This window comes from Cervus canadensis, chromosome 12 (assembly GCF_019320065.1).
Source record: "Cervus canadensis isolate Bull #8, Minnesota chromosome 12, ASM1932006v1, whole genome shotgun sequence".
Classification (NCBI taxonomy): Eukaryota; Metazoa; Chordata; class Mammalia; order Artiodactyla; family Cervidae; genus Cervus; species Cervus canadensis.
The window spans coordinates 44,836,176-44,858,309 of record NC_057397.1 but is presented as its reverse complement, the minus strand read 5'-3'; the positions used below and the strand labels follow the sequence as shown (position 1 = coordinate 44,858,309).

The 22,134-nt window shown below is 40.9% G+C and overlaps 1 protein-coding gene across 1 annotated transcript in view; it reads left to right on the top strand.

The window, feature by feature from the left end:
• The first annotated feature begins 351 nt into the window (after nt 1–351).
• The window catches only part of LOC122450942 (cordon-bleu protein-like 1), a 49,114-nt gene continuing 27,331 nt past the window's right edge, over nt 352–22,134 (top strand). Inside the window, exons 1-2 of the mRNA XM_043483322.1 lie at nt 352–419; nt 11,460–11,594. Coding sequence (XP_043339257.1) covers nt 352–419; nt 11,460–11,594 — 203 coding nt within the window. The remainder of the gene's footprint in view (nt 420–11,459; nt 11,595–22,134) is intronic.

Sequence of the window (22,134 nt, the reverse complement as noted above, 5' to 3'; positions counted from 1 at the left end):
TTCAAAGGGGGAAAAGTGATCCTCATTCAATGGGATTCTTTGGGGAAAAAATCCAACTGGAGAGAAAGGGGATTTATCTATTGTCAGTGCATCTTTATGTGGGGAGACAAGCTTTGATGTAACTGATAGCTTGGTTATATAATAGCCCAAGAATACAGACACAGCATGTGATGTATTATGCAGCACTTGAGACCAAAAGTTTGCTTCTCTTAGACTAGAATGAAAGTTCAGCCTGAAAGCTTTTGTTGAAAGAGACTTTCTTTGTAATAAATCAGGAGGACCTGTTAAAATTACCTTCAGTAGGCACCTCATATACACTTTGGGGAAAAAATTGTTAACTCATTAAGCTTAATGGCCCCTGAAGCATCCTGGGATGCTACAAAAGCTAAACCTTTAACAAAGAACTTCACTTCTAAGAGGTAAGTATTGAATCTACAAAAGAAAAATTCTTTAAAGGGGAGATTAGAAAGCTGAACTATTATGAAAGAGCCAGAACAGAAGCTAAGTCATTCTTTACTAAGGGCAGATAACAATTTCAGAGATAAGATACTACGAACTGTGGATCCTGGGAAAATCACTTCATCATGGTCCCCTGGCAAGAAATGAATCTTAAAGTGAACAGATCCACAGAAAGGGTCAGGAAGAAAATACACTTAAATTGGGAAGATTTATAAGAACACCTGTGTGTGCGTGTGTATATTTGTGTGTGCCGTGTAAGCAAAATATTCATCCTGAAAATGGCATGAGTTGACTGAAAAAGCAATGGAGAACAATAAGTGCATAGGAAGTGACCCGAGACCCTTCAATTGCAGAATGAAAATAAAACATTCAAGAGTTTCTAGTTCTATGATCATGATTTCAGTATAGAAAATGCAAAACTAAATGCAAAGCGAGATATAATTGAACAGAAAGGGACATAATGGTTTCTGAACTCCACAAGAAATGCCATAATAAGAATATTTAGCTCAGTTCCCAGCTTGTAATAAGAGCTCAAACACTATTAACTATCATGATCATTATTATTATCTTCTTATAGACCAAACTGTGTTAGCAGATTTACATGAGCTATTTGATCTAACTGCATAGAATAAAGGCCAAAAAGACCAAATGAAACATTCTTCCAAAATGAAGTTGAACGCCAACAAATTAAAATCTCAAGAAATCTAGATATGAATCAAAAAGGTCCAATTCTGTATTTGCCTACAGATAATGCCTCACATCTGACCATCTGAAACCACCAAATTGAACTCAGCTTCGAGCAAATATATGGTATGGCTTATGTTGAATCACTTTTCTAATAGTTCAGATGTTTGTCTTCCTAATTTATTATGGCCAGACACTTCTTTCCAGTTCTTTTCCCATCTTTTCTTCTGGCATTGAAGCTCAAACTCCCATCCGTCATCCAGAGATATACTACTTGTCTTGTTCTTGTCCCAATTATTTGCAAAGATGCTGTAATTTACTGCAGGCAACTTGGGGGAGAACTACAGTTAAAATTATTGCTTGCTTAAGGTTTCGTTTTGGAATCCCGATAAGTCATTTCGAATGTAAGCTGTGTCGAGTACATATCAATTTATTACTTTTTCTAAGTGAACTAATCTAAATTAAAATCTCACAGAATCAATACCTCATTTTTATCATAGAGCTTTCTGATTCTACCTCCCAGTCGTTCATCTATCATTCACTGTGGCTTGGAAATTTCTAACGATGAAGAATTATTTTATAGCATATTATGGAAATGAAACATCTGCAGCCTGATGTTTCATATATATGCCCAAATTTACAGTAAATGTTGCTTGGCTCTAAACACCTCATTTTATTTATTCTGCAGACTATTTCCCTAATCCCTTATCATGAAGTTTATCTAATGTACATTCTGTATTCTCAATGTGCATGATTACAACCTGAAAACTGTCACAAAAAATGGTCTCATTTGTTTGGCTTCAGTTGCTTATTACAGTAATAACAACCAGTCTAGACAAATGCATAGATGTTTTCAGGTTTTCAAATGCTCTTCAGTGCCCTTCCCCCAATGTATTCATTCTGAGTATTTCCCTTCCTTCGGGTTTTTAAAGGTCTAGTGTTGACTTGGAGATACTGCAAAGATTTTTAATGCACATGCCATTCTCCTAATATATTTTCATTTCTGGTGACCTAGAAAAGAACAAAAGCAAAAAAAAAAAAAAATGGTGCAAGGGGAATTTATTCTCATGACAGAGTGTTTTAAAAAAAGCTTTCAAGGGATTTATTTAGTCAGGTCTCATCTTTTCCATTATTCTTTTATGTCCCACTTGCACTGCATAGTCTATGGCCAATCCATAAAAGAATAATAAAAAAAGCTCCATTTTATGCAACCACGTACTAGCACGTATGCATAAAATAGGTGATGCATATATTTTATGTCCAGAATTCCAAATGGCCACTCATATTTCTTTTCTCTCTCAGCTTTCAAGGTTGGGTTCATAGTTTTTCAAGAACAAAAGATCTTCAGTGCATTTGTTTCTTGAGGGTAGGGGCTGTGTTTGTCTTATTCACTGCTGAATTCCAGAACCTAGGATGGGTTCTGATATGTAGCAGGATCTCAATAAATGTTTGACTCAGTAAATCAGTCAACACATGAGACAAGTACCCCTAGCACCCTCTTGGCTTAAAATTCTGAGAAATATTTGCAATGAGACATTCTAATTTTCCAATTGTATAAACACATAGTTTTTAAGGACAGAAAACTAAGGTGGAAATTTTCCACCTTAGAGAAAATGAAAGAAAACTCCAAGCGCTGTGGCTTAGTGTGAATATGCCATATGTTATTTTCAAATATTCAAATACAGATGAAGAGAGCTGCAAAAGTTCATAAGAATCACTCATTAGCTTCTATGTCTATTTGAGCATATGTCATATGTTCTTTTGTCCTATAACCCAGGGGTCCCCAGCCTCCTGGATCTAATGCCTGATCTAAGGTGGAGCTGATGTAATAATAAAAGAAATAAAGTACACAATAAATGTAATGTGCTTGAATCATTCCAAAACCATCCCTCTCCCTCCCATGGTCCGTGGAAAAATTGTCTTCCATGAAACCGGTCCCTGGTGCCCAAAAGGTGGGGGATTATTTGCTATTCTCTAGTAATGAGAGAAGTATGTTTCTTCAGTCTGAAATGGTGAAGACAGTCACTGACTTCAAAATGCCTATAATCCAATTGAAGACAAAGTACATAGAATTTTCTTTAAAAGATAAATGAGGATGTAAGTCTAAATATGGAGAAGGCCAAAACAATGAAAAAATAATGATCATTTTGGGGTAAGGAGAGCAGGGCAGGCTTTTGGAAGACAGGATCTAAGTCCTGAAGAACAGATAAAACTCATAACATTGGAGAGAAAGGATATGGGGTGAAGAAAAGGGATGAAGCACGGCAGTTATTTTGGGAAGAAGGAATGGTGTCAACTAGTGATGCTTGGATACAAGAGTGAGTGCAATGTCAGCTAGTGATTTTGGACACAGCAGCACAGACAAAGCAGGTTTGTTCTGGAAAGTAATCAGTCATATGGTTAGGTCAGGCTTTATGCAAAGTCACAGCCATAATGAGAATTAGATGGGTTCAGAGTTTTTCCAAAATACATGAAATGATGATCCTGTTTATACATAAGAATATATCTGATTCCCAATTGCAAATCATTTGGCCAAGTGTTCACTGAGAAAGTATATTCACCAATGAAAACAGGAGCTGTAAACGAAGCAGAGACAAGTTTCGCTGGTGCCCTCAGAAACAGATGGTCTTTGGAGAGTTGCTTCCTGAGCTCCAGGCACTGCTGATTTTTGTAACCAGTCAACAGCAGAAAATGAGTAAGTCTGGACAGAGGGCCATGCAGAGGAGAGCGCTCTCTGGATGCCCTGTGCAGTTAACTCATACATTCCAGGGGCTACCTGAGTGGAAGCAGGGCACATTATCCCCAGGGTTTCTCAGCCAGGAGGTCAGAGGTGTTCAGCTGATACCTCTGCGGCAAACTTTAAAACTGATGAAAACAAAATATCCACACCCAGAGGGGAAGCAGGAATGAAGCAGAGAGCTGGCTTCCATAGAAATATAGCACATGGGGCTTTGTCTGTCCCTGAAGGTCAGGACCTCTTGTTCTAATTGCCACTATGGAACCACCATGACATCCCCACTGCAGAATGGAGATTATTGTTTCTGGGTTTCCATGGAGCAACTTTAGTGATGTTCAGGAAGCTGATTTGTGGCTTATATATCAAGACCGTGCATCCTACTTTTGGACATCTATTAGTGACAATAATTATGAATATATGCTACCATTTACAAACTGGGGGTTGAAAATAGCAAAAATTTGCTAACAACTAAAATATCCATCAGTATGAGCTATGCTAAGTAAAATGGTATTACATATCTACTCTGGAACAGTGAATGTAGCCCACAAAAGAGGATGAGAGTCCAGGAGGTGTCAATTGAAGTTCTTTGAAAAAAAACAAAGAACAAAAAAGAACTCCCTGTTCAAACACACTTCAGAGACACTGAGTTAAAACAAACTAAATGGATTTTGTTACTTGATTTCTGAGAACCTTTAATATGTGAAGGAACTCAATGATTCTCCTAAAGGGAGATGAAATAAGCAAGCTTTCCAAGTATCACTAACTTCCCCAGGGGTGGAAGCTACCCTTCACAGTATTATGAATACTGTGAAGAACTCAAGAATTGCTGAAAGCTTAACTCAAGGCTTCATCTTTTCATGTGCATTGTTTCTTAGTCTTAATGGGAAAGAGTAAACAGAGGTCAAGGGAAAGCAAGTTTTCATTTGTCAAATTCCTGATAACTCTGGTTAAGTCTGCTGTTCAATTCTGGTATAAACATTCAGCCATTTTTAAGAACACCATTTTAAAATTTTAAAAATTAACATGAAAAAAGGTATTCTAGACAAGAGCAACACAAAGTATTTAATCAGCATTCCATCCATCACTGTGTAATGAATGCAGACTCTGTAAATGCACAGGAAGGTGTGCAAAAGTGGAGCTAATGAATTATGGAAACCTTGTGTTTAGTGCATTAAACACTTTCTGCCAACCCTTCCCCTCAACCTCCCAACAAACATGGCTAGAATAATGTTAGGTAAACAAAGCCCCTTAATCATCTTTAATATTCAAGAAAAGAGAAAATAATTAGTCAATATGTCTAACAATGGAAAACTGTGGCCACATGTTCCTGTGTGCTAAACTCAGCTATGTTATTGTTTATACCAAATCTGTTAACTAAGGGGGAAAAAATGGAAATTTGCTCCAGACTGAGGCTCCTATTAATTTCACATATTGTGTATTATATCCAATTGAATAATTAAAAAGTGATTCACAAGTTCAGTGCTTCTTTCATCAATAATGTGAATCACATTTATCATCCAAACATAAACAATGGGCATCTGGAACTGAAGAGATTTAACTTTCCCCTTGGTGTTTGAAGATAGACTAAAAGAAGGGCTTCTACTTATAATCAAGCTATATGAACAAGTTATATATGAATTATATACACACACAAAGGTCAGTCATTTATTTGTTTGGTGAAGGGCCCTACTATGATGAAGAAATTATTCCTCTTTACGTTAAAAGATTTTTGATACTTTGATTTTTTTGTAGCTTATAACCTTGAGAAATTATTTAATGAGAAATTACTTAATGTTTCAGTTGGTGTTTTCTCATCTCCAAACTGTACCTACCATTTTATTGAGCATGTACTTTGTGCCAGACACAGGGCTGACCCCCTAATAGAACTTATCTCATTTAAGCCTTATGAGAATCATGTATGAGAGTTAACAAACATGTCAAGAGAAATCCTGAGAGGCTAAGTACCTTCTTTTCAGAAGAGTTCAGAGAAATTAGCTATAGTATAGCTATAGTATAGAGGGTGGATTTGGACCCAGGAATATTAGATTTCTTCCTGACAAAGTGCTTTGACGTTTTCCCTCTGGGTGAATAAAGATGAAAAGGTTTGCTCAATCAGTCTCCCAAGTTTATATGAGGCTTGTACATACATCTTTTCCAAAAATAGTTGCTCCAATTTACATTGCATTGTAACCTCTCCTTTGACCATGTGGTGTTGATAATCCTTTACTGATAGAAGAGGCTTTTGTTGCCTTCACTTGAATCTGGACTGACTTCTAACTTCCTGAACCAAAAATATGCAAGGGAAATGATGCTGATGACTTCCTAGACTAGGTCATAAATGGTAAAATGACTTCTGTGGGCTCTCTCTTTCTCTCCCTTAGATTGCTTGCTCTGGGAGAAGCCAGTCACTACGCTGTGAGGACATGTAAGCAGCCTGGGAAAGTATCACATGTGGAAAACCAGGCAGGTGACCAATAGTCAGTACCAACTTGCCAACTATGTGAGCATCTTGGAAGAAATCCTCTAGTCTTAGTTAAGCCTACAGATGACTGCAGCTCTAACCAAAACTCTACTGCAGCAATATGAGAAACCCCTTGCCAGAATCACTCATCTAAGCCATTCTCAAGTAACTGACTAACAGGAAGCATGAGAAATCACACATGATGTTATTGTTTTAAGCTACGAAGTTTGGGGATGATTTGTTACCTAATGATAGATAAAACGAGGCTCAAATAAAAAATATTTTAGAAACTGTGAATGAGTCATTTATAAAGCTAATGCCTGCTTTATAAACGCAATTGGGTGTGTATATTCAGAGAAAGAAAATTTAAATAAATATGCTCTTTGAACCGAATAATTTAGGTTGCGGCTGTGATACATATCATCTAAACCCCAATTTGCATCCAGTTTACTAAAACAGAATTATAATAGTAGCCAGTTAAATAGACTTCCCGGCAGGCAACAACTCTGGGAATGGAAAAGGGGAAACAATGCCTTTCATCTGTGTTGTGCTCTACAGTTCACAAAGATCTTTAACAAACATTATCTCAGAAACTGATTTACCATGAAGCTCAAAATGCTTTGGTTGCTGGGTCTCTCACAGGTACAAGCCCCTTCCGAGACCCTGGCAATATGTTCACACGCTCTGTGTTTTTGTAAAATTTGCAAAAGTGGATATTTTAACTGTGCAGTTTGTTATGACCACGCTTTCTCTTTACTCTGACTCTTCTTTCAAGTGTCTCTTCCTGGCCACATTCTTTGAAATATTTTTGACATCTGGCTAAAATAAATTTGAGGTGGGAATATGGTTTTCATAACATACAGTGATTTCTTATTCTAAATTCCACATTATATGTAATTTGTTTTTATGACTTGGTAATTCTATTTTTTGACCAGGGTACCCCAAATTCTGTAAGCTTCAGGCTCCACATAACCTGATCAAGGGAAGATCAAGGTGATCCCTCATCTTCCCTTGATCACCCTGAGTTATAAACACAGTAGCCCTGTAAGGTTGTTAGGGGAGATGCTATTATCCCAATTTTATAGTGAGAAAAACGGAGATTCTTAAATTCCAAATGGATTACCCAAGGTTATGTAATTAATAAGAAACAAAGAAAAAACTCAAACCCTAGACCCCATTCCTGGTTCAATGCTCTTTCTGGTACCCACTCTTCTGAAAGAAAATACCGTCTAATTTCCAGGCAAAACTGTGTCCCATTCTTTTTCACCCTGGTCTCTCCTGTAATTAATATGATAATGTAATTCAGCTTCGATTAACAACAAATCAGGCACAAAGGAAAGATCATACAGGTTACATTTCAATTGTAAGCCTTTCCTCGCTGCTCTCAAATCTCATAATCCAACTGTACATCTGACTAGGAAAATGAACTCAAGAGTATAGCAAGTTTAAAGACAGAACGACCCAGTGATGCTGGGCTGTACTTTTCTGAGTAGGCCTGTGGAAGACATAGGATGAATAACTTCTCCCTTGCAAATGGCTTTCTTGGTACCATCTAGATGCTGCTTCAGGAAACTGCCCTCAGCTTTGTGCGCCATTGATCTGGCCAATTTTATTTTTCATTGAGCGTCTTGTTCCCATCGTAGCCCACAGCATCTGGCCTGCCCCTTGCTTCTCATGAGAATGGGAGTCCATCCCAGTTCTGCATTCTTGTGAAACAGTCTGTTTTAAAAGCTGAATTGCTTCAGTGAGGCCTCTTGGATCTTTTTACAGAGCTAACAAATCAGAACACTATTTGTTGATCCAGAGGTGGGAAGAAATCAAGCTCTCCCAAGGGCAAAACTGAACCGGGTAGAGCTGGAACAATTGATTTCAATTAGTCTTAAATAGTCATAATGAATGCTAAAAGATCTCTGCTAAAAATGTCCTTCAGCTGATAATTCATTTCCACTCCTTTCCCTCTTCAGAGGCAAAACTTTAATGGACTGTCTTTTTGCTGCAAATCTTAATATAACAGTTAATATGCAGACGAAGTGACCCAGTCCCCTTGACACATGTGTCTGATCTCCATTTGGCAGGGATGGGAGGGAGGGAAGAAGGCGGAAGTACTTAAGTGAAGGCGTGGCCCCTCCCCTACGCCATCCCAGTGTAGGTTTGGTATCATTAAATTCTTCTATGAGTTTCTTACAAATCTCTTTTCAAAGGTAGCAAACTGTGGGGTCATCTTTTTCAATTCCACTAAAGGCACCGAGGCTAAAATATAATTTTTCTATTGGATACTATGAAAAACATTTATAATTATATTTAATATTATGTAAAATTATAGTCATTTTGTTCAATCTGTTTTAAGATCAACAAGAAGACGTTAGGTTTTTCTAGTTCTTTTTGCTTTATTTTATGTTTAAAATACCCTAACTGTTCTTTCTTCCTGTCTCTTCTTTGCCTTATTCCAACTTACCACTCACTAAAACACCCACTGGGGCTTCCCTGGTGGTTCAGTGGTAAAGAATGTCAATGCAGGAAACATGGGTTCAATCCCTGATCCGGGATGATCCCACATGCTGCAGAGCCACTAAGCCTGGGCACAACTACTGAGTCTGTGCTCTAGAGCCGTGTTCCACAACAAAAGTCACCACAGTGAGAAGCCCATGCACCAGAACTACAGAGTCGTCCCCTCTCCTAACAACTAGAGAAAAGCCCATGCAGCAACGAAGACCCAGTACATATTATAAATAAATAAGTAAAATTATTTTTAAAAAATCCACTAATCTGCTTATCATTTTGATCCTAAGCCTTCTTGTTAATTCTCCCGGAATTCCAAGTCTTCTTCTTATCAGTTTCTATTTTTAGCTCCTTCCTTTCTCTCTATAAGGAGATTTAAAGTTCTGTTCACCAGTATTCCAGGGGGCTGACCCCAGACAGAGATGAGCAATCAGACCTGACCAGACTTCCTGAATGCTGGCAACAGCCCCAGGGCAGCAATGTGACTGCTGATGCCACGGCTCTGGAAGGAGCAGGATGTGAGCAGGAGAGAAGTTGAGGGGATGCCCAGGGCTGCTGGGGGCACAGACCCAGACCAGCTGGGAGAATCTGGGACAAGAGATTTGTGAACAACACCCATGAAGACTTCAGGAAGATGAGCCCATGAGATCTTAGGATGATTTCCTGTGATTTGCTGAGTCCTTTCTTCAATAAAATCTACACTAAAGAGAGGCTGTATTTTTTGCTCTCATGTCTCCCTGCAAAGCCCTTACCCAATTCCTATCTACTGAAAAGTCCCTTTATTTTTCTGGACTCCAAAATCACTGAAGATGGTGACTGTAGCCATGAAATTAAAAGACGCTTGCTTCTTGGAAGAAAAGCTATGACCAACCTAGACAGCATATTAAAAAGCAGAAACATTACTTTGCCAACAAAGGTCTGTCTAGTCAAAGCTATGGTTTTTTTCAGTAGTCATGTATGGATGTGATAGTTGGACTGTCAAGAAAGCTGAGAGCTGAAGAATTGATGCTTATGAACTGTGGTGTTGGAGAAGACTCTTGCAAGTCCCTTGGACTGCAAGGAGATCCAACCAGTCCATCCTAAAGAAAATCAGTCCTGAGTATTCACTGGAGGGACTGATGCTGAAGCTGAAACTCCAATACTTTGGCCACCTGATGCAAAGGGTCAGCTCATTGGAAAAGACCCTGATACCGGGAAGGATAGAAGGCAGGAGAAGAAGGGGACGACAGAGGTGAGATGGTTGAATGGCATCACCGACTCAATGGACATGAGTTTGAGTAAGCTCCGGGAGTTGGTGATGGACAGGGAGGCCTGGCATGCTGCGGTTCATGAGGTCACAAAGAGTTGGACACTACTGAGTGACTGAGCTGAATCGAACTGAACAGTCCCAACTGCCCACACCAGTAAGAAAACATCCCACCAGAGATAGGAACTATCGTGGGTCACATTTTCATGGAGGGTCTACTTTAGAGACATGGTACTCATAGTTCATTGCTTGCTGTGGGCACCACTGTTGCACTGGCTTTAGACTTCTGGCATCAGGCAGGACTTTGGTGCTTTGCTAAGGAAGCTGTTTATAAGATTTGGGAAAGAGTGGGCATGACCAGAGCTCCCAGATGTGAGCCTGATACTTCCTTCTACTCCTACACTAATTGCCTCATTCACACTCAGGAATTCTCTTTTCTCCTCTCTTCCGTAAACTTTATCAGCTGTCCATCACAGCTTGTGTATCAACTTGGCCACTTATAGTTCTAGAACAAAGCTTTCTCCTCATCAGCCATCCTGATTAAAACAAATCGGAAAAGTAGTTCCAGTGTTTACTTGTGTTCATGTCACCCTCTTCCCTCATGATATGAAAAGTTGCTTTGAAGGAGAAAGGATTTAGAAAAGGACCCCTGGGCCACCGGGTAGTAAAGGACTTTATGTGTTGCCCTGGCTTAAAAAGCAGGAAGGAATCTCAGCAGGTGCCCGGTTAGTGATCTCACGATGTTGGTAATGGCTAAACGTTTTGCCAGACGAAAACCTTAGCTCAGGGACTTCCCTGCCTGTCCAGCGGTTAAGGCTTTGCTTTCCAATGCACGGGGTGCCAGTATGATCCCTGACCAGGGAGCTAAGATCCTGCATGCCTTGTGGCCAAAACACCAGAACATAAACAACAGAAGCAATATTACAACAAATTTAATAAAGACAAAAAAAAAAGTGGTCCACATTAAAAAACAAAACAAAACAAAAAAACTTGGAGCCCAGATTGGAATAAGTGTAGTAGGTTCTGACCCCGGGCCAGCTTTCCCCTCTTCCCCCATTTCCCCTCACCATGTGGCTACTTGGGCAAGCAGCTGGGTACCCCACTGTGTCCTCCTGTGCCCACAAAGTAAGATAGCAGTGCCTGTTGCACGGACTTGGTGCAAACATGAAACAAGAGGGTGTAAGTGAAACCCTCTACACCATGCCTGGAAAATAGCAATCCCCAGCAAACGTTGCCATTACTGTTTCTCTTACTAATGGCAGAACTAAGACTAGAGGCCTTCTCACTCCTCTTTCAGGCTCTTAGATTTCTTTATACTGAAACATATACAACTTGTCCCTGCTTTGCTTTTGTTTTACTGCTGTTACTTTCAGGATGCTCTCACTTTCAGATTCCCCCTACTGCCACCACCAGCTTGGACGCAGCCACCAGTCCCAGCCCATCTCCTGCTCCGTTAACAAGCTGGGGCCCCGGCACGCATACACACGCAGATACGCACGCGCAGAAGAGTACGCAGCCTTGCTCCCTGCAGGCAGGCCGGGTCAAAGCTGTCTTGTTCCTCTGGCCTCCCTCTCCTGCGGCATCACTGCCTCCCCCTCTCCGTCTTGGCCTTCTCTCCTGTGCCTGATAGGGCAGGTTTTTCCCAGCCCCCTCCTCCTTTTTACAATCTCTTCCTGCCTTTTCCTCCCCTTGCCTGCCTTACAAGCGTCCTGTCTCCTCTCTTTCCTCTCTCCCACTCCTGCCTCCTTACTGATGGACGAGCCCACTTGATCGCATGCTTGGTCCTGTTCCATCCAGTTTTATCCAGTGAGCTCCCGCCTCGTTTGAAGGTTTTAAACAGGGGCTGGAATGCCATCCTAATGCTCGAGGCAGTACCATCATCTCACATCAGGGTCTTACGGTTACAACAGGAGCGCTGTTGGAATAAATATGGGAGCCAGGTGCTGCCACTGATAATCCCCAATAAAGGGCTCCCACGATGATGTACTACCAGATGAATCAATGCCATCTGGACGTCCAATTCTGGCCAGGAGGGCAGTAAAGTCATGGTGCTCAGTATTTAATGTTAATTTCCCCTGAATAACCCAGAGTGAATTTTGTAATTTGCAATATTGTAAATTTTGTCAACATGTGGGGAACTAAAACACTGTTTATCCTGTACACTCTGGCTAATCATACCCTGGCTGTCTTTCTGATTGCCAATTCATTTTGTTCATACTTAAAAGGGAATAAATGTATCCCAGAGAAAGCACTCGTCTGGACGAGCTCTGAAATGGAAGCAAAGGCTGAACTACGGAGGATAATTGGGTTCAGAGCCGAAGAGTGCTGCTTCCAGGGAAGAGTGCGTCTATGGATACTGAAGGAGTTAGGTTCTCAGGTATAACTGGGATCAGCACATAAATCTTGGAGTAAAATTCACCTTCCCAGACTCCCTGATCATGCAAACCACTTGCTTGTCCAATGGTAAAAATATAACCCGTCTTACCAAAATTCTGTCAACTAGAGAATTCTATTAGTCAGCAATCTCTACTGTTGGTGCTTTGCTAGTATAATTTGATATATACTATATGTAATGTATATGTAATTACATGGCATATAATCATATAGTATGGATGTGTTATATAGTTATATATCATATGCTATATCTACTGCATTTATAATACGTAACTATTGGTGCCTTGCTAGTAAAGTTGAGTATGTAATAAGTAATATGTAATACAAATAGTCATAATAAAGAACTTGTGGTTCAGTTAAACCTCAAAGCATAGCTCTAGTAACCTAAGAAATTCATTCATTATTCACCAAAGATTTAATAAACTTCTGTATGCAAAATAAAACCTGGAATTTCAAACTCTGTTCAGTTAGTTCCCATGTTAAGAATATTTTATTGTATTTTAATTATCAAAGATTTGAATGCACATACAGGATCAGATTTGGTTTTTCATTTCTTAGTTCTTGAAAGCTGTACATTGAATGGTCATATATGATTTGATATATTATAATCTGTACAAGGTACATCTGCTGCTTTTGTCTGCCTGGCATGTCTTCTTCCTCATTGTGAATTGTGTCCCAATTCATCTTTGGAGAACTACCCTACCCCATTGCAAGCAGTGATATAATATATATTTAAAGGATAAATATATAATCAAATAGCCTCCACGACCAATTAACTTATTTTTCCTTTTGGATTATTCGCAGGTCAGGTGGTTCCCTTTTGTCTCCTTCCCAATATGTTCCTTCTTCCCCACAAATCAATGAAATTGAGGCTGCTGGGGCAATCTTTTTCTCAAGTTCATAATCCAAGTGTTTCTTTTCCTCTCTATCTGCCTCATGCTCCCCCCCCCCCCCGCCCCCCGCCTTCTGAGAGCTCATTATTTCCACTGAGTTTCCTTTACTGGCATCTCTGTGACCTTCACTCTCCTCAATCAGAAAAGTAAAGAACAAAGGAAGTTGATAATAGCATGAGACACTTCAGCCTGTTACACAGGGATATTACTGAGGCTCCCCCTTCAGAAATATTTTGATAGGTTTGGGGATATACCTGAGCTATCAGTCCTCCCTGAGCTGGGAGATCCAATCACCAGGTTAGGCTGAAAGACCTCATTATACAATGTCACCTGTAACCCAAGCCTGCAGCCTGGACCCCAGAGCTGTGTCCTAGGAGGAGGTGGCAGCATCATTCACCCATGGGAGAAGCTTGATGCTTTAATAACATTTGCTCGCTACACTGCAAGTTTTACATCCCAGTGACTTTTCAGAGATTAATTACAGTTTTCTCTAAGAGCAAATTGTGAAACTCAGCAGCTCACTTTACTTGGCTGCAAGAATAATTCTCATTTGGCTAAAATTAAGAATTTTAATGGGTGCCTTTGGAGCCCAGGTAGTTTAAGAACTCTCTGGGTCCTCTTTACTGCTGAGCTATGCTCTGGAAAGTCCTGGTAGAGGAGCTACCTGTGACTGAAATGCCACAGAGACTGCTTCTATAAGACACTTTAATAAGACTTCTCTCCCCGACTTCCCAGTAAAAACCCAGCAGTTGGGTGGCCTGTATTATTAGGGGACAGAGTCATCCCTGTTTAGGGACTCTACTTGATGGGTCCTCATTCATCCGCAAATAAACCCTTTTTCTCTCAATTTTCCCGCTGTGACACACTCATCTCTCTAATTCTCTCCTGCTCTCATTTACATATTCCCCACATTAGTATAGAAGATCTCTGAAAACAGAGAAGGCAAACATGAGCAGTTCCCTTGTCTGAGTGTCTGGTTTGGATTAGAAGATAAACACCTCACACCATCCTATACCCTACTGAGTCTTACTGGGAGGGGCTCTGAAACTTGCAATAATTGGTGGCTCTGGGAGAGAAGTCAGTATTTTACATCATCTACATCTAGACAAAATCCTTCTTTGTGTCTATTGTACTACATCATGAGTAAATCCTCAAAATAAATATTAACTAAATTTTTATTAAAGATCTAATGATTTAAATTCTCTGTGTTTTATAAATAAGCCACTTGCTAATTGTGTAACCTTGGGCAGGCTGTTTATCTGTTCCCAGTTTTCTGTAAAATGGGAAGATGATAAGGGTACCAATCTCCTAGGGAGATTATGCGGATTCAGTGAGGCAGTTTGTGTGTTTACCCACCTGCTGCTGTATGTAGTAAGAGTTCAATTAATGTTCAGTATTTAACTGCTATGGGAGAGATCTTGTAATTGGATTCCCATCCCTGAGTCAAATATGCAACAGGCATCTACTATCCAAGCTTTTCTTGACTCTGAGCTATAGCGATGAATAAATTACAGTGCCTATCCTCAGAGAGCAAGCAGTTAGACCAGGGGAGAGCTACAGAATCCTTTATATAGTCTACAATATGGTTAGAGATGGTAATAACCATTAACATTTATTGAGTCCTTAATACTATGCTGGGCATTTTACATGGATTGCGTTATTTAATTTTTTCAGAAACTTATGTGGTAGATGTAAGTTCTTGAAGAAACTTAAGAAACTTGAATTTATTGTTCAGATGAAGAAATTAAGGCTTTGAAAGATTAGGTAACTTCACATCCATCAGACTTCAGAAACTATTTTTTTTACCATTTTTCTTTACTGAGCGCTGGAGATACAAATATGTAACATGTGCTGAGAGAGCCCACATACAGTGGAAATCATTGTGTTTTCAGAACCTGGGGATAGGAGGTGGCACATGAGCAGGGTCTTGACAGAAGAAGGAAAACAGCCAAAGAATGAAGGGGAGGAGGAAGCCTTGAAAACCAGGCAGGTGTGACCATGACCAGATAGGACTGGGGGTGCAGAGAGGGGGCAGGGGTGATGGGAATGGGCAGGCCTATTGGGAATGGCCTGGGGCACAATGGGCCAGAATTTGAATTCTAGTTGTGTGTTTAAGAGAGGTTTCTAAGAGGATATAACACAAGATCCCAAAATCAAGTGGTCAAAAACCAAGCAAGCAGAAACTTTGCCAACATCAAGCAGGCCTAGGGGAGACCCCTAAACAAAACTCAAGAATGAAATAAAAGTCAGGGATCTTTCCACACAGAGAGGAGAGGAGCTCAGACAGGTGAGTAGCATATTTGTCTATGTGTTTATTTGACAACTTTCTGTCTCCCCCACCAGATTGTTGAGCTTATCAATGCGGTGACTATGCTAATTTTGGTCACTATTTTAATTCTAAAACCTAACACTGTCCTGGTCCTTTAGCAGATATCCTATAGTTATACCTTGCCTGAAATTCTGGAATCACTAAAAGCTCAGAAGAGGGGCTCCAGATATTGTGCATGGTCAGGAAATCAAAACAAGGTGATCCTTGTGCTGAGCCTTGAAGGATGATTGGACATTAACAGGCCAATGGTGGGAGAGAGGGACGTACTGGAGAGGAAAGGTCACTGGGCAAAAAAATGGAGGCACGAGAGGGGACAGCGCCTGCAGGCAACTCCAAGTAGGTTGGTCTGGCTAGAGCAGGGTTTCTCAGCCTCAGCACTACAGGCATTTTGGCTAATTCTTTGCTGTGTGTAGCTGTTCTATTCATTGCAGGATATTTAGCAGCACCCAAGGCCTCTGTCCGGTAGATACCAGAGGCAATTCCCCCTTTCGCCCCTAACCGTAACCATCTAAGATGCCCCCAGATATTGCCAAATGATCTCCCCCCTGCCAATTCAGACCCACTGCCAGGGTTTTTCCAGTGAAGAGGAAAAAAAAAAATTACGGGGACATAACACAAGATGCTGCTAGAGGAAAAAAGCAGAGGGAAAACGTCAAAAGACGGGTGCATCATGGCCAAAGTGGATGGGCTTAACCTGAGCTCAGTGGGAAAATCCCTGAGGGATTGAAACCGAGCAGGGCCACGAACGCAGGCCTTGTGTTTTGGGAAAATCACTTGGCAGCAGTGGTTCGCAGAGGGTCAGGCATGTCGGCAAGAACAGGCTGTTTCAGCCCTCCATTCAAGAAGACATGAGGGCCGGAACGGAGGCCGTGGGCAGGAGAAGTGGGATGGCAGATGAGAGTTTCTTAGGAGGTTAAACCCCCAGCGTTTGGATCCGAGGAAAGATGATATCAGCAGAGATGTGATGAAAGGAACCCTTTCAAGGATGGAGGGGAAGCTAAGCAAGAGAAGCTTGCTGGAAGCTAAACAGTTAATATTGGAGAAGGATGCTAATCAAATGAGCAAGTGTGAAGTGAAAATGCCAACCCAAGGGAAGAAATCCTGCCAAAGGTGGCACGGACACATGGAGAAAAATGCGAGCTGTGCTAGTGAGATGGTCCTGAACGTGGAGTCGAACTGCATGAGAGGATTCAGGCAGAGGGAAACAGATGGTCCTTGCGATGTCCTCAGTCACTTGACAAGCTGGATAAATAATTGTTGCCAGGGAAGAAATAATAAAAGCAGGATTCTGCCAGCATGAGTTGCTGCTGCTGCCATGGCCTTTGGTTCAGAGCATGCTTCTGGAGGCGAGGGGAAGGAAAATAAATATGGAATGACGGAGGGAAATCAATTAGCCCCTCACAGATGGCCTCCCACATCCAAGAGACTGTTACTGCCACTAACATGAAAGGTTGAATAAGGTAGGAAGAGAAATAACACGGAGAAGGCTGTGTCCAGGGCTTCGTGAGATAACCTCACAGCAGCAGGGGTGCCCACAGGGCTCACAGGACAGCTGTGGAGGACGGGACCCGGGCCAAACCTGGCCAGGCTGGCGCCTGAGAGCTCAGGCCAAGCTCCCCTGAGGGGGCGCAAGGTCAGGCTTGCAGAACCGGACCGCGGCAGTTATATGAAGTGAAGTCGCTCAGTCGTGTCCGACTCTTTGCGACCCTATGGACTGTAGCCTACCAGGCTCCTCTGTCCATGGGATTTTTCAGGCAAGAGTACTGGAGTGGGTTGCCATTTCCTTCTCCAGTGGCAGTTATGGACCCTGACAATTCTACTGACTGCAGAAACCCACGGGGTGGGGTGGGGTGGAGGGGCGGCGGCGCTTTGGTGAGAGGAAGAGATGGACGGATTGTCTAAAATAGGATATTTTCTTCCCTTTAAATACATTACATTTTGAAGTAAACAGCACAACAGGCTAGCTCATGAAATGGAAAGAGCACTGAAAAGAGAATGATACATAATTAAAGTGAAAAATTGTATAAGGTACTTAAGCTAGAGTCTGACTTCATGTGATGCTCAGCAATATAAGATGGAGGAGGAAAGGAGAAAGGGCGGGAGGAGGAGGAAAGAAAAAGAAAAGAAAGGGGAAGAGAAAGAAGAGGAACAGGGAAAAGAAATTTGTGAGCAAAACCATCACTGTATTTTTTTTTTCCCCACTAGAAGCATGTTTATCAAGCTTGAGCCTGGGGTAATAATCTCAGGTTTTGCTCATGTTTCTCTTTTATCATTCATAATTGAAATGTCATTGACATTTCTTGGGCATCTGAAGACGGGCCTAATTTATTTTCATCTTTTCTGAATTTAATATCAATAATATTCATGAAGCCACACAATGTCTAAATGAGGCCTCAAAAGCTGTTACTCTAAATAAAGAAATTCTTGCATTTTTATAGTTCTTTACATGATTTTATTGGCTCCTGACAACAACCCTGTGTGAGAGGCAAAAGGAAGTATTATTATCTTCATTTATTTTTCAGTGGAGGAAATGACAACCCACTCCAGTATTCTTGCCTGGAGAATCTGCATGGACAGAGGAGCCTGGCAGGCTACAGTCCATGAAGTCGCAGGGTTGGACATGACTGAGTGACTAACACACACACAGTAATAGAGATTTACAAAGTCTAATGAGTTTTCCAGAGACTACCCTGCTGGCTCAGTGGTAAAGAATCTGCATGCAATGCAGGAGACCTGAGTTCGATCCCTGGGTCGGGAAAATCCCCTGGAGGAGGGCATGGCAACCCACTCCAGTATTCTTGCCTAGAGAATCCCATGGATACAGGAGCCTTGTGGGCTACAGTCCATAGCGTCACAAAGAGTCAGACAAGACTGAAGCCACTTAGCATGAGCACATGCACACAATGAGTTTTCCGAGCTTTCCTAGCTCATTGTATGAAACTTGGGGTTGAAAATCATGTCTTTGATTCTCCATTTAGTGCTCATGGGATCTTAGTTCCCCTACTGGGAATTGAACCCAGGCCCTTGACAGTGAGAGTAGAGTCCTAACCATCGGACCATCAGGGAATTCCCCTAACCACATATTTTGATAGCAATAAATACAAAGTCCCTTTTCTCACTCTATCAATTTTCCTCTGAAAGCAAGGCCACTCCCACCCCTACTGTGCCCTGACTTTTCCCATTAGCCCATAACTAACTCTACTTTAAGACCAGGAAAGCTCACTTCTTCTAGAAAATTCTCCTTGATTAATTCTACCTTAATTAACCCCACTTTTAGACTAACAGGTCCTTAATTCTTAGCTTATACTAATTCTTAGTTGGTACATGTTGAGTTGCATTTTTTAAAACTAGTGATTTTATTACAGCTACTATAGTGAAGGCTTTTGAATACACCCTCATGTAGTAGGAAATGGTTTTTAAAATATTAAACAATTTGAAATCAATATCTTGTAAGTAAAAAGGGCTGAATATCAGCAATTTAATATGAATCAGCTCAATTTTAACCATCATTTTTGTAGAGATTGCTTTTTCCCAGTTTTCACTTCCTCTCATTCAAGAAATTGTGCTGATCTGAGCTAACTGCTTGCCTCAGTCCCCAAAATAAAAGGTGATAACAGAAATCAGAAGATAAAGAACATTTTCTGCCTTTTTAGGTCTCAAAAGGGTGAACTTTTAAGGGAAAAAATAAACTTAAGATACAGGTAAAAGTTTGCAGAATAATATTTTAGGCACAAGCAAAAACAAACAAACAAAAAACCACTCTCTGGGACTTTCCTGGTGGTCCAGAGGCTAAGACTCTGAGCACCCAATGCAGGGGGCCATGGTTCTATCCCTAGTCAGGGAACTAGATCCCACATGCTACAAAGAAAGGTCTCGCACACTACAACTAAGACTCAGCGCAACCAAATAAATAAATCAACCCCTCTCTTAGCTGGGAGGGGACAAAAGATTCACTGGACCCAGGAGAAAGTGGGAGAGGACCAGAGCTAAAGGGATTAGAGTCAACTTCACGTATATAAGTTTAGATGGTCTGAGCCAATAAGGCTGGATCTGTACGATGCACAGGTTGTGAGAAGATCCAGGCGTGCAGGTCACCAGGCTCCTCTCAAGAGGGCACCACCCGTCAACCTTGGGAGGTTGAGGTGACACATGAGGTCCATTGGGATGGTCAACCCCTAAGGGCTGCTGCCTCAATGCTGCATTTCCTGTCCTCTGATGGTCAATAGCATGTTGCTCCTTGATCGCCCCAAAAGGAGTCAAAGGGAATGTCTCCACTCTCTGTCCTGACACTCTGCCTGGCCGCTGTATACTTCTTCCCTATTCATCTCCTCCCATTGGCATTCAGAACCCCAGCCCAAGGCATTGTCTACTTCTTACTTTTGCAACATACTTGATCAATTCACCCAAGGCAGAATTGTCTTTCAGGTGCACATGTCCCATATTATACTTGCATGTAAATTTCCAACACTCAAAGCACTTTTCTAACCAATCTTTCTTTAGATTTTTCCAACAGATTTTTCAAGTAAGTAATAGAGAAGAAAAGCTAAGAATTAAATTCTCTCTTTTTATTGATTCACTGAGTCTTCATCAAGGCCTACTCCTCATCTGCTAGGACATACAATGTCCCCCGGCAGCCCCCATTTTAATGTTGTGTTCAGAAAAGGGAAGAGCCACGAAAACTCCATTATTGAGTCACTTGTGTTTCAGGGGCTTCCAGAAGATGAGTCTGGCATCGGTGTGCAAGACAGATGAAGCAGAGAGGAGAAACGTATAGGGAGGGTTTGCTGGAATCCAGGAATGATGTGACATGCTCAGAGATGCTTATTGTACCAGGCTTTAAAAATGATAATAATAATTCTTTTAGTGATTTGTTATCTAAAACCTGGGCTAGTCACTAAAACAGATAAATTTTTATTCATTCGTTGTCCATTCCTTGGTGCCCCAGATTTACTGGGCCAGACAAGATTTATGGGACGCATTTAAAAGCCCAAGACAGACCATTGAAAGAAGGGAGATCAAATTCCTGGAAACTGTCATTAACAATCTCCTGCCTCTTTAAACTCTTTCCCATGTGGCATCTTAGCAGCAGGTCAGAACCCACATCGGAATAGGAATTGTAAAGGATTCCAGCTTCCTAGTTATTTGTGATAAAACAAAAATTGACTTTCAACTGAAGTTAGCATGGGGGAAGTCAAACGTGAAAGACAGTGTAAAACCTCCAGCATTTTCATGGGCTTGGAAGGTAGACGGCTGTTCAGAGACTGCTCAAGCCTGAATGGTCCCTTATCAGTGGGCTCTGCGTATAGCTCCACTTACAAAGCACTTGAGCATTGTTTATCTTGAATTTTATTTGCCTCTTTATTGCCCAGTTGCTCAAGCCAGAAATAGGACATTATTCTCCTTTCTCTTCTTCAACGCAAACATCCAATCAATCACCCTTTCCCACAGCTCAGCAGCTCAAATTTTAGCGTGCATCGGAATCACCCAGTGGGCAGATTGTTGGGCCCAGCCTTAGAGTTCCTGGGATGAGGCCTGAGCATCTGGGTTTGTGACACATTTCCAGGTGATGCTTTAATTTGGAGGCCACACGTTGAGAACCACTGCTAGAGACTGGATCCTGAGCCTCTATCACATTCATCCATTTTAGCTATTCCCGTCCTGAGTATTTTAATCCAGGTCATCCATTGTTTTCATGTTTGTCAACTGTTTTATGGCAGGGATCTTTTTTAAGACACAAATCTGATCACTTAGACCCCTGCTAAAAACTTCAGTGACTCTCTAGGATCCAAAAGATGATGTTCATCTCCTCTCTTTGCCTTCCTCAGAGACAAAATTTTAATCCTTTGTCTGATTATTTTCTTATTTAACTCCATGTTCAACATCCTTGAATTGCCATTCCTTACAATTTTAGTTTTATGCTTTATCTATTGAATCACCACTATAAGACATACGGTTCTCTGTAGATATTTAACCCTTCATGAGCCCTACACATTCTCCCATTCTCTCATATGATCTCTTTTTCAGCATTAACGGCAATATATAATTGTGACTATGCAAATGATATTCACCACTCAGCCATTTATGATCACTTTTTGTTTTGCCTATAGTAAATAATGAGTTTGGTCTTGTTTGCTTATTTTTTATATACTTGTTATAGAGTGTATATAGATGTGTGCGTGTATGTATTTATATATACTTTTATATACTTTCCATGCTGATCTTCTGTATCTGGTGTGTTCTTTACCCCAGATTCTCTCCATAGATTTTGTGAAACATATTCTCCAGTAGTTTTCAAATGAATGTTGCATGAGAAATAAGTCTCTTGAAATTTTGTATGTCTTAAAATATTTTTAGTCTATCCTGATGTTTAATTGACAGTTTGGATCAACTTCAAATTTGAAGTTGAAAATGATTTTCCTTTAGATTTTTGAA